Raw genomic sequence first — 12,701 nt, forward strand, 5'->3', positions numbered from 1 at the left:
GGCTTCCCTTTGGGATGGCCTTATAGGGTGCACTAGACTTCTCCCATCTCCCTCGATCTCCAGGACCCATACACAGTACACCCCCCTCACAGTTCATTTATCACCCAGAACGCAAACAGATCTGCCGCCATGCATACACGGGCTTACAGACAACTGGAACATGCAATAAAGAGGAGGCGTGGGAGAATCGGGAGAGCGCCGTGCAATCGTCTCCCTCTCGTCTCATGAGGCCCATAGGCAAGCTCATTTTAGGATCTCCAGTAACTGTCGGAGCGGAGCATATTCCTCCTGTTGTTTGATTTATGGCTTTTCTAGTTGTTTCTGACAGCTTCCCGCTGGTGATGATTTTATTTTGTGAACTTGCCTCAACTCTGTAGTCTTCCGACTACTTCAGCGCGATACACTGTGAGACTTCCTTAGTTAACGCTCAGAATCTCAATATGGTCAGGAGTACCCTAGGAAAGCAGTAATCTCACACTTTACTTTTTGTGATATAATAAATTAAAGCATGACACCCTTCTGTTTGTGAGAGGTAAGGAGCTAGGAGCGTCCCTTTCCCGGGCTCCCGGCAGCTCTGCATTGCTAGCTGTGTGTGCTCCCGGGGCCCGCAGAGTGGCTGGGTGAGGAAACCACAGCAATGACTTACCTCGCATGAGAAACGAGTATGGACCCACCGGAAGCGCGGGTTTGCTAGAAGACAAACACTATCGGCAGCATGACAATATGTCTCAGACTTCAGACTGGGAGAGCTGTGGCCTTTCATCTGCCTAATACGACAAACGGTGAAAAGAGACTCAGGGAAGGCTGCTGCTGCTCTGAAACACAGTGGGCCCCAGAGTAAAGCCTGGAGCCGCACAGCGAGACGAGCCATTCGCTGCTGGTGAAGAACTGGAACAGGAAGAGTCAAAGCTGAGTCTAGCTCCCAAACTGTAAAAGCATTACCTCAGCGCCACGGAGGTGAAAGCCCCAATCCACATGCCTGGGGCCATCAACCTTTCTCATCGTTTTTGAAGAGGGGCCCTAAAAGCATTAAATATTTAGTGAAAGCCAGGTGTGTAGCCCAGGTCACCTTTGTAACTCTCACCAGACTCAAAGGCGGTGCATACCGAACACTTTTACAAGTCTCTGTAGAGCTGGGCTCTGGCCACGGCCTGGAAAACCCAGCAGAGGGACAAGAGGTCACTCTGGGATGCAGGATGCTGGCAACAGCCTTAGACACAGGGCTGCATCACTCCACAGAGGAGGAGAATGGGTCATCTTCAGAAGACAAAAAGGAAGCCACACCTAAGAATGCTGCCAGGACACAGAGGGCTCTGAGGCACAGGAGCTCTGCGACAGAGAGAAAGCAGGCTGGTACAAGCCAGGTGGCCTTGAAGGTGTGGCAACTCCCTTGGAGAACTTGGGAAGACACGCAGCTTTTCAACTGCAGGCACAGGCAAGGGAGTTAGGGGTTCTGGAGATTGTCCTCACTGCTAGTGGGGATGTGAGACACTTAAACTTCAGAAGTCGGCTATGCAAGGCCCTGCCACAGGTAGAGCCTGCTCTAGCCCAGAGTTCCTACAAAGAGAAAAGAGATGCATGCCTACACTAGGGCAGTTATACCCATGGTTCATAGCATAAAAACTACAAAAAATTTCCAAATATGTCTAACAACTTGTAAATGGGTAAACAAAATATAGTAAGTCCAGCCGCAGAACATCACTTCAACAAGAAGAAAATAAGACAAACTCAAAATGGAACAAACTGCTGACACACACTCTCACAGCAAGCACTGGCCTGGCATGCCTGAGACAGGGGCTCTTTTCTCCCTCAAAGTGAGACAGTCTCACAGTTATACAAGTTTCTTACAATGCAAAATACTGCACATGTGTAAATCTTATGGCATATAAAATTTACCCAGCTCAGTAGTCATTGAGAGACTCAGCCCTATGCTTTATGGGCTCTGGGGCAACCAGCATCCTTCTCATGTCAGGGAGAAACGCTGAGCTGTACCCTCAATACTGAACTAACATGATAGTTGGGTGTACATGTCTGTTCCCAGATTCCTTTTGTGGCCTTGATTCACGCCTCCTCCTTTGTATACCCTTCTCGGGGACACCAGACTAATAGCAGGAACTGCAAGTAAAGACTCACAGCAAGCTTTGTGAGCAGAAATGGAAGAAAAATAAAAGTAAATATTCAGAGATAAATTTCCCCATTCTACATGGCTTCTTGGTATGAGCTAGGCTAATCAGTTTTTGCTTCCCTTCTTTCACATATATAAAAATCAGAATTTTTCCATATGTATATTTTGAGATCACAGGCTGAGAAGTCTTCACTGTCAGTTTGTGGTACATGAGATGCTGAGCTGTACGGGGCCCATCATGCTCATTTGCTTTGTATCATCAGAAAGATGCTAACTTAAAAACAAACAAAAATAAAGAAGATTCCATTTTAGCTGTGGTTCTGGGAGCGTGGGATATGTTCTCAGTGCCAGGACATAAATCCAAAAACTCACAAGGACTGAAAATTGGGGGAACTCTGGAACTATGAATCATTATCCTTAATACTGAAATGTTTTAACTTCTTACTTTGTCTAAAAACCAAATGTTTAAAGGAAAGAAAGCAGCAACCCAACCAGTGAAAAGGAGAGGCGGGTGTGCAGAACGGAGGAGACCGGGAACTCTCCGTGTCCAGTGTAACGTGTTCTCACAGAGTGGGGAGCTCCTTTATCTGTTCCAGAAGACCATCTGAATGTTGACTGTAGAAATCACGGTCCCCTCTGTCCTACAAAGTAACCGGCCTGGAGCAGACCCGCACCCGCTCTGTCCCTGTGCTGTGCTTTTCTTGGATCTCTGACATGGGCCTAATTAGCTTGTTTTCCAGTCTGTTTTCTCTAATTCCTTTCTCTACAAGGAGTAGTCTCTACTCCTTGCTTAGGGCTTTGTATGTCATGGATATGGAATAAAATTAGTGACAAAGCTGCCTACAGAAACAGAGTTTGATAAATAATGATTCTGATATATGGTCACATTTCTGGCCTAGGATCTCTTCATCCTGACTCTTGAGTGTTGGCGGAACTTGGGTGATGGGTTTCAGTCTCACTCGCAAAACCTGAGGAGATTTATTCTAAAAACGGCATTCTCAAGTAAAAGGGCCACCAGCGCTCCTATGCAATCAGCACAAATCAGACAAAAGTATTAAAACGGATTCAGTTTAATTCAATTACTCAGTTTCCCACCGTAGCTTCCAGTCTGTGTGTGCATGAAGAGCTGCTTGATCAAAATAAGGTCCAGGCACGACACACAAGTGCGGAGTGTCCTCAGGTGAACCGCATCACATAATGGAAGCCTCCGTTTCTGCTGTGTGGTTTGGGTTCTTTATCGCATACCACTTTATACACAGTTGCTGGGTCCTGTGTTGTATCTTCCCCCATAGCCAGAAAGGACAGCTCATGGTTCATTAGCATACCCAGCCGCTTTGGACAGAGGGCTTTTTGTACAACAAACCCAAGACAATGCTCTGGGTAAACTGGCTGACTTGACTTTTCTACGTTACTTGTTACTAATAAATAGGTTAATAGTTTTTCTGCGAGCATGTAGCCGAGAACATATAAACCCAGAGTTTTGTGTGAGAAAAACAGAACAGAGATGGAATTTTCCAGCTGAGAAGCTTGAGAAAGCATCCTATTCTTAAGTGACCCTTCCTGGGAGGGGCCAAGAGCACTCTCACCACCCCACATGGAGCCAGAGCTGTCCTGCATCAGTCAGCTCAAGTCTGCCTGTAGCGTCTCTACACTTCAAACACTCCAAGCACAGAGTCTAGAAAGGACATCAGAACAACAGATTCAAACACTTCAACATACAGCATCTCATTTGGTTTTAAGTCTGTTCATAGAAAAGTGAAAAACTGATGTTCTTAGCTTTCAAACCATGAAAAAAAAAAACCCTCAAAAGCCAAGGGGCAACTGTGGAAAGTGACTCGTAGTAAGGCACTTTTAGAGTAAAGTTTTTGGAATTTAAAGAAAAATAAGTAATAATAATAATAATAATAATAATAATAATAATAATAATAATAATAATAATATTTTTTAAAAGAAAGAAAAAGAAATCCAGGCACCCAGGGGGTGAGGGAAGAACAGCGATCACTCTGAAGAAAAGAAATGAGAAATACAAAATATAAAAATGAGAAATACAAGTAGATATAAGTAAAGGTTAAGTCTGAAGGACAAACTCACAACCACACGGCCATTACACAGTATTGTCACCATACCTCTTCCCAAGAAATAGACACCAGAACCAGCTTCCAGAACCCTAAAGGAAGAGACATCTCTTGAGAGTGGCCTTGAAGGTGTCAAGTAAGGAGATGACTTGAGCGTGGCTGTGCTCCTCCCAAGACGGGAGGCATGCACCACCGAGCCTGCTGACCACGACCAGGGTGGGAAGTGAGAGGTTACATGAAAAACAGTCAGCTTCTTCTCCACCTCATACGTGTTTACTTGGAAGCAAAAGGAAACTTCAAGTTGCGTGATAAAGGGTGAAGGAGCAGGACTGGTGTCTAATTTCCTTCTTGCTCACATCACAGAATTAATATGAAAGCAGAAAGAAGGGCGTTTATAAAAAGTAACTGGAAAGCCAAATCAGACATCTCCCGCAAAATGGCAAATCCATTTCACCAATTCATATAAAAAAATGAAGCCAAGGTGGAGTGTTTATCACTTTGTGTATGTGAACCAAACTGGCCCATTCAATAAAGGGATTCTCACAGGAAAACAAAAGGCTGTGACAAACCCAAGAGTCAGGCCCAGGATCAAGTCTTCCTGCCTCCATGCCCTCTTTCAAGAAGCCAGGAGAGCTGGAACTGATTTACTATCAGTAAAGAGCAAAACACGTAGTACAGTTAACAAAATGGTCCAAGGTTGTTGGCTTTTTGTTGTTGTTGTTTTTTCACTTGCAGCACGAAGGTGTGATTATAAAAGTAAATACCACTTGTGGGCTTCATTATCTACTCAATTCCACAAATACTTATGTGGCCACATGTGGTCTTGTCTGAGTCAGGGCTGAATACATATCAGACACACATTGGTGGCTTCTAGGCCGAATACATTTAAGAGCCTGCCTGCTCTAACACATGATTAATGGAAACAATGACAGGCCCTAACCCAAGGTGACACCAGTAGGTGCTACTAAAAATAACACATCTTATTAGTGCCATATGAGCCCAGGCACAAAACAGCAGCTCATTAAAATGCCTAAGTCGAGAGAGACTGCCAACGAAAGCATTCTGTCACAGGAATGAAATTAATGCTGCCTATAAAAGTAACTAAAGAGCCACAAAACGTTCTTCTCCCACCCTCCTTTTCCAGTCTAAGTCTTATGTTTTACATGAAAATAGCTTTCATCTTTCGATGCATGGAAGAATTGGCTGGCATCACACACACTAAAATCAACACAAGTGTAATTATCTGCACACTTTCAGGTGTTTTCAAAATACATGCTGGTTGAAATTTTCTTAATTTAGAAATGTGCGCTTTGTGCTGGAAGGCGAGGACTAAGAAGAATTTCAAGATACTGCCGAAACATTATTTTTAGAGCGATTGTTTGACTTGCTTATAGTGTACCTACTTAACACAGAGTGTGCGACAGTCTGCACTGTCTGTGTCACGCTGTTGGTCGGGACGTTCACATCAGCTGCTGCACATAAATCACTCAGAGCTGGGCTTGACGCACGGCGAGTGTTAGCTATCGGTGCGTTAATGGTTCCATTCAGAGAGTCTTTGAGTAAGTGCCTGAGGATGAGTGGATGACTGCGTGTTATGAGTAAGTGCTGAGGGCAGGCTGGTCATTGTTCTAATTTTCCTGTTATACCAGTTTAAAGCTGGCAGGGATTTCAGGACACACAGAATTGTCAGAACCCCTTCTGGTTTTAAATTACAGATTCTTAAAAAAGAATCAATCTATGGAACAGATGAAAGTTTAATGATACAAAACTACATGAATCATACTGTCTTTCTGAGGCTACAAAATTATATTTTATTGGCATTTTTTCCCCTTGGTCCAGCTTAAAGAAAGCAAAAGATGTCAAGATCTTGTATGCTATGATCTGATATCAGATTTGGATATACAGTGTTCAATAAAGCATTTGTTCAGGATAAATACAAGGGCAAGAGGAGGTACACAAACACGGCCCAGGTACTTGGGAGGGCCTCAGCACCTCCAGCACACCCTTCTCTCTTCATAACAACTTTTCATGAACTACTCTACCTCCATCACTCACATAAGTCCCTCTCCAAAGGCAAGGCACAGGACACAAAGGCACTCTCTGAGGAGGTGGAGGGCGGCTGGTAACCCACGAGAACCCATAATGCTTTACTATGGAAATCACGAATCAAAGAAGCTATTGTATGAGCCCATGGCTTCACAAGTATGGATTCTCACAGAGCAACAGTACGCTCAAAAAGAGGCAAGGACATCAAGCCTAAGAAACTCCAGGGGAGCCTTGCCTCAGGCTTAAGGGCGGCTACAAACCCACCAGGTTGCTGGATGCAGGGAGTGGCTCCCAGTAAGTGTGGGTACTTGGTTGCATGCCCCAAGCTCTCAAAGGCTGGTTTTCCTGGTTTGTGCCTGGAAGGTACAATAAGCGAGTGAAGCCTATCAGCCACTATGGGCTGCTGCGGGTCCAGGAAACAGTTACATAACTTTAAAAAAAAAAAAAACTTAAATAAATACTAGTTTCCAGAATTACAACTGAGTATAGAAGACTTACATCACAAAAGACAAACAGACTGAGAAGACACTTAAAGCCTGAACCACCTACCTTTAACATTCTGAGTGTGCACAGCAGGGCTGCAGCAAGCGTGTGCAGCACACCTCCAAAGGAGGAACCCGTGTGAGGCACGCAGACCTCCCTGGGCTCAGATTTAAAGACTGTCATGAATTATTACCACAGCAGAGATCACCACCAATTATGTGTAACATGAAAAATTATGTAGAAGCAGAGTAAAACGTTCCCAACTTTAGGATTTTACCGGAGCGAGAACAGAGCTGACTGCTTCACGCCACTGGCCATGAACAGCTCTTCAAGACCCATGTGCCCCATGCTCCCGTTTGGTCTTTATATTTAATCAGGGCATTTCACTCTAAGTTTCAGCAAACTGTTAGCTCGGCTCCCAGAGACTGGCACACAAAGGCCGGCCCACCTCACCCTGGATGCTTGCTTCAGACACACCAGACATAGGGGGCAGCTTGTGAGTCACCCCAGTGGCTGGAAAGGAAGCCTATGAATGCTTCTAACCTCAGCACACACACAAAGGCTGAAACGGAGATGGCCAGAGCCATCCTCTGTAAGTTATCAGATGTACAGAAGCCAAGAAGACAGGTTCTCTTCAATCTAACAATAGAAATTTTCTTCCTTTAAACTTCAACCACATTTTACTAAAAATACACTTTTTGTAAGGTACTGTCATATTATATATTTTATTTCTTAGAATAATGAAGTTATATAAACTTTATTCACATGGATATACCTTAAAATATTAGTCCTTACTCTCAAATAAGGATGCATAATTTGTGTTTACCTTTGAGTTAAAAGCGAATGTGTTCTTCCAAAGCCAATAATCATGCAGCAAAAGCTATTATTTTTAACGTGCGGGTTTTCACTGCCGAAATCACAGCTGCAACCCCACGGAGGCCCACGGAGCTGGCTGGCATGTGCCACTCAGTTTCACTTTTCTGTTACAAAATTTATTCAAGCTAAGTAACAGGCATTTGAAATAACAGAAAAAAGAACATCAGAGCGAATGGACAAACCTTCCGGGAGCAGGAGAAGGGAATCTGTGGTTACGGCAGTGGAGAGAGAGACACAGAGCTGGAGCCACAAGGACATGAACGTCACAGGGCACCCCAGGAAGCCGGGAAGGGAAGAACGATGGTACTCCAGAAAGATATGACAAGTCCTTAACGATGGCTCTCTGGTAAACAGAAATGGCCAGAAAGAAAAGCTTCAAGAGACCAGGGGAGTCCGGAGAGCCTTCTGGCCACTTCTCTGGGTGGCACAGTCACTCGGCTTGCTCCACTTGCTTCCTCGCCGTGAGCACAAGCAGACTGCACTGCTTTTCGGGCTGAACTGCTCAGCTAGTATTTCAGGTTCCATCGGACTGTGCCCACCATTTAGCGCCTGAGACAATTTCTTTAAGGGGGAAAAAAAAGTCTCCCATAAAATGACATTCTTTCCACAGGGCTCTGAGCCTGGCCTGCTGCCCTGGCTGTTTTCCTTTCTCAAGATGGCCAAGAGGTTCTGTTTTTCACCGTGCAGTAAAAGCTGCACCCGCCTATGGAAAGGGAAACGGTGCAGTTCTAGCACGGTTAGTAGCACAGGCCCCTTAGCCTAAGCCACCCAGGTCTAGTCCACAATTTAACCGAACTCACCAAGTCCAGTCCAGTCCAGTCCAGTCCAGTCTAAGCTAGGTTTGAGGAGTGGAGGATAGGGAGGGAGGACAGCTGGCCATCAGGCAGAGGACAGGGACAAAGAGGACAAAGGCGCAGGCAACAGCTAGGTCTAGAATCTACACACCTGACACGCACTCTCTTCTTGGTCTTGTCAAACTAGTGAAAGTAGAAACATGCACAGTGGGGACACAGAAAGGACACATGGGTGAACTTGCTTGTGGCCCAGCAGACATTTTGAATTTTGTTTTCATTTTTATTTTAAGACAGGGTCTCTTTACATAGCCCTGGCTCTCCTGGAACTAGGTTGTCCTTGAACTTATAGAGGTGTGCAGCATACCTTTGCCTCTTGAGTGCTAGGAACTAAGGTATGAGCCACCAAGCCAGGTTCAGCAGATTTTTTTTTTTGAGACAGGGTTTCTCCGTGTAGACATGGCTGTCCTGGACTCGCTTTGTAGACCAGCTTGGCCTCAAACTCACAGTGATCTTCCTGCCTCTGTCTCCCAAGTGCTGGGATTAAAGGCATACACCACCACGCCCAGCAGACTTTTTTTTTTTTAAGTAGCTCATCAGTATCAACATTCAGCGGCCTGCAGAGGTTTCCACCAGCACAGGATCAAGTCCCATCACTGAACTTGGGTTGAACACTCACCCCAATGCTCAATCCACACTTTAGAAATAGGAAACACCCCCTAGATCCTGGCATGACTTTCAGATCCCATTCTAATGCCTGGATCATAGACTTCACTCCTCACCTGGCCCTTCAAAGTGCTGGCCTTACTTTGTCAAACATCGGACTTCCCCCGCTTTCACAGAGGAAAAGTACTCCTTGGGGCTGGCTGGTCCTGGGAGAAGGGAGTGGAGACACCAACACAGACACACACCACTGGCACATCTGATGTCCTTGCACTCCCAGATAGGAAGGCCATCCAATTCAGCTTCGAGTTCTTTAAAACCATGACCCACATTGTCTAGGAAGAGAGTGAGAGGCGCATTTTCCAGGTTTAATAGGCCACAGCGGAAGGCTGCCCGGAGGAAGAGCGGCCACTGTACTGGAAGGTGGATGCCTCAGCTTTCTCACCTCCCCAGTTCTCAGAGGCTGTTAGTGCTCCAGGTTTTGGTGGCCGCAATACCAAGTACTTGATAATGGCTTGTCTTTTAACCATGTGTGGGTGATCTTATTTGTTGTTGTTGTTGTTTAATGTTTAGATCAACAAATGTTTGTTCAAGTGCTAGGCATACCATACTGCTTTTCAGTCTTGAGAGATATTTTATCTCATTCATCGGTCACAAATCTTTTTAAAGCCACCTAAATTGCGAGAGTACAACATCATAACCTGCCACAGCATGCTAAGGTACAGCCGCAAATCCATCTGTTTAAAGAGAGTTATTTTCTTATCACTGTTAAGTTGACATACACAGCTCACTCTTTCCAAGGCTGGGAGGGCAACTTCTCACACACTCTGGGCCGCTTGCATGCCAGCAGCCCTGAGGCTAGCTAGTTCTTTTGCCAGGTCTCGTCCAAGTGGCCCTGAGTGCCCTTAAGTGCATGCTAAAACTCCACATGGTCATTGCTGCGAGCTCTGTGCACGTTCTCAGACGCTGAGATGCCCATACTAAGGCAACGCATTACAGGAGCTGGCAGCATCGCTATCAGCAAGAATTTGGCTTCCAAACCCAGTGATTCATCATCTATCCTAGTGACAGAACAACAACACACCGCTATTTTAGTCCTTTGGTGCTATCACCTCCCCCCCCCCATCCCAAATGCAAAAGAATATTTAAGCAAAACTGACAAAACCAAAGCATGACGTTACTATTTGCCCCTTTTCAGTAAGTAAAAAAGGGGCTAATAGGCTACTCACCTGATTTCAAAATATTTATCACAAGTTTCAACGCTGCGCATTCACAAGGGGCAGCAGGGAGCAAGGTCTACAAATTAACTATTCAATTTCTAAATTCAGGAGGATAAACTCGCCGAGCAGAAAGGAAATTCGGTCCTGGCACGTCTGAAGTTGCCCACTTCTCACACCGCCCCCCCCCCCCCCCATTTCCCACAGGATCGGGGTAGGAGGTTTGGCTGCGTGGGCCCATGTGCTACTGCCTGCCTGGGGCGGTCTCCCTGGGAAGCCACTTTCGTTTCTCAGGGGCACCTCTGCGACGACGTAAGAAGCACCTGAGAGGCCCCCATGCCGCTCACAGCGGACACCACTTTTGTCTGTAGCCCACACAGGTAAAGCGATTTTTTTTTCTGGAAATTTAGCACAAACTCCCAAAACGCTATTCTAGTAAGGAGACCAGATCCTGGGCACCAGGCAGCACACAGGAGCTCCTGCAGCAGCACCCGCCAGGGCCCCCTACCTTTTCAAAGGCGGCTTCTTGCTTCCCTCGACTGCGTTTTCGGGGTCTGCGGTTCACGCGAATCCATTTCGCCACCTGAAGTCAAAACCCAACAGCATTTCAAGCAGGCCCAGGTGCCGTGCCGGAGTCCGCCTCACCTGGAGCAGCTGACGCTGCGGTCACCTCTGCCCGCCGCACTCACCTCGGAGCCCACTTGCCGTGCCAGTCCACTCGGCGCTCGGTCCTCGGCCTCGCGCTCCTTCTGCAGCGCCTGCGGGGAGAGCGAGTCAAGTTCACGGAGCCCAGCGCCACGACGCGACACCTCCGCGGGCGGGCAGGCGGGCGCAGGGTGGGGCGGGGCCTGCCTTAAAGGTGTAGGCGCCCAGGTCCCGGCTGGTTATTGTTCTCAGAAAGCACCCTCTGTAGGGGCCCGCGCCCCCACGTGTCTCTCACCCCATTCATCCATCCACGAACACAACACACCTCTCGGTCTAGTGGCGGGATGAAGGGACCCTGAGGCCGGGATTCGTTGGAGGGGAAACAACTTTCCTGCCAGCACCACCAGGGTGGCAGGTGACCTAGGGTCCCCTGTGCAGGGCCTGCTTAACCCAAGGGTGGAAAGGGGGCGCAGGGTGGGGGTGGTGCGCGCTCCTGTTTTACAGCCAGGGATGATGGACTCTCCCATTTTCCGCCGTCCCAGCGCGCCAGCCAGGCCTGAGGAGAGGCTGCCGTGCTGCCTGGGCTGGCTGATTCTGCCGCCCTTTAACTTTATCGTATTTCTTTAAAGAATGTCTGTCGGGCCGTCTTTATTGCTACTCCATCCTTCTTTCAAGATCAAAAGGTTTAGATCAAAGCCAAGATCAAACTCCGGACTTTAAATAGAAGCAACTTTGCCATGGAGTGCTTTACACAAAGAGGAGCTGCCTAATGAGACATCAGAGTGGAAAACTTTATTGTACCCTCCATTCCCAAGCACAGCCTGACCCTCATGTGGCCACTAAAGACAGCTATGTCCTAAAATAAACAACAGGCCTGCTCGGGTAGGGCATTCTTAGCAGGGTTTCTATTTCCAGAAAGGCAAACCAAACAAAAACAACGAAACCTAACTCTAGAATGTAAGTAGATGCAGTCAGTCTGTACCTCACTACACAGGTACAAAAATGCATATTCATTTGTTAAGCATCTTAAAGTATTAAGTGATCTTACTTAGCAGTACAACCATTACATCCAGTTTTACCCTGCTCTAAGGGCAAGGCACAGAAATAGTGCTTTGGAAAGCCTGGCAGCACACACAACAAACAGATAAAAGTGATCACCAAGGCAGAAAGAGACCTTTGAAGAGACTAGCCGAGCTCCAGAGTCAGTAGAAGCCCATCCTGGCAGATTCTGCCTTTCCTCAGTGGCTTCTCCCCTTGGGTGTTCACCAGCTTGAGTAACACTAGCACAAACACCTCAATGCAGAGAGTTGATTAAGAAGAGAGAGAACTGTTGCAAATTAAGCTTTACACCTACACATCTATAAGAACACATTACAGCTGGACAGTATTGATTTTTTTTTTGTCTTATAATTTTCATTTGGTTGTAATCTCAAGCACACATGTGAAAATTGTTCCCAAATCCAAAACTCTCACGGAACCACGGGTAACATCTTAGAAGCACAGATCTGGGTGTGCACAAGGGCTCTCACTCAGACTGAATGGCCCCAGTGTGTTCCTGTGTCCCACAATCCCTTACACAGAGAAGCCACCAGCATCTTTCCAAAGGAAAGTGCAACCCTATCGCTTTGCTTTACTAAAACCACACCGCCTGCCTCTGGCCTCTACCCCAAGTACCATGTTGAAGCTCAAAGTCTAAATTCCCCAGTGTCCTAGTAACACCTTGCCTAGATCTGCTTCTGTCACTCTGCCACTGAGACCCCATTTTAAGAGCAGTTTTAAG

General features: G+C 46.6%; 1 protein-coding gene across 14 annotated transcripts in view; it reads right to left on the reverse strand.

Moving 5' to 3' along the window:
- AOPEP (aminopeptidase O (putative)) overlaps positions 1–12,701 on the reverse strand; it is a 273,680-nt gene that overhangs the window by 52,006 nt on the left and 208,973 nt on the right. For 6 of the 14 annotated variants that reach the window (XR_014779644.1, XR_014779645.1, XM_084784051.1 and 3 more), the window contains 2 exons: positions 10,966–11,034; positions 10,785–10,859 (listed from right to left, as the gene is read on the reverse strand). Coding sequence is in view for 5 of the 14 variants with exons in the window: in XM_084784051.1 (XP_084640177.1) it covers positions 10,785–10,859; positions 10,966–11,034 (144 nt within the window). In the remaining 9 variants the exon portion in view is untranslated. The other 8 variants (XR_014779647.1, XR_014779649.1, XR_014779650.1 and 5 more) reach the window with 4 other exon arrangements.

This window comes from Acomys minous, assembly GCF_964271855.1.
Source record: "Acomys minous genome assembly, chromosome: 5".
Lineage (NCBI taxonomy): Eukaryota > Metazoa > Chordata > Mammalia > Rodentia > Muridae > Acomys > Acomys minous.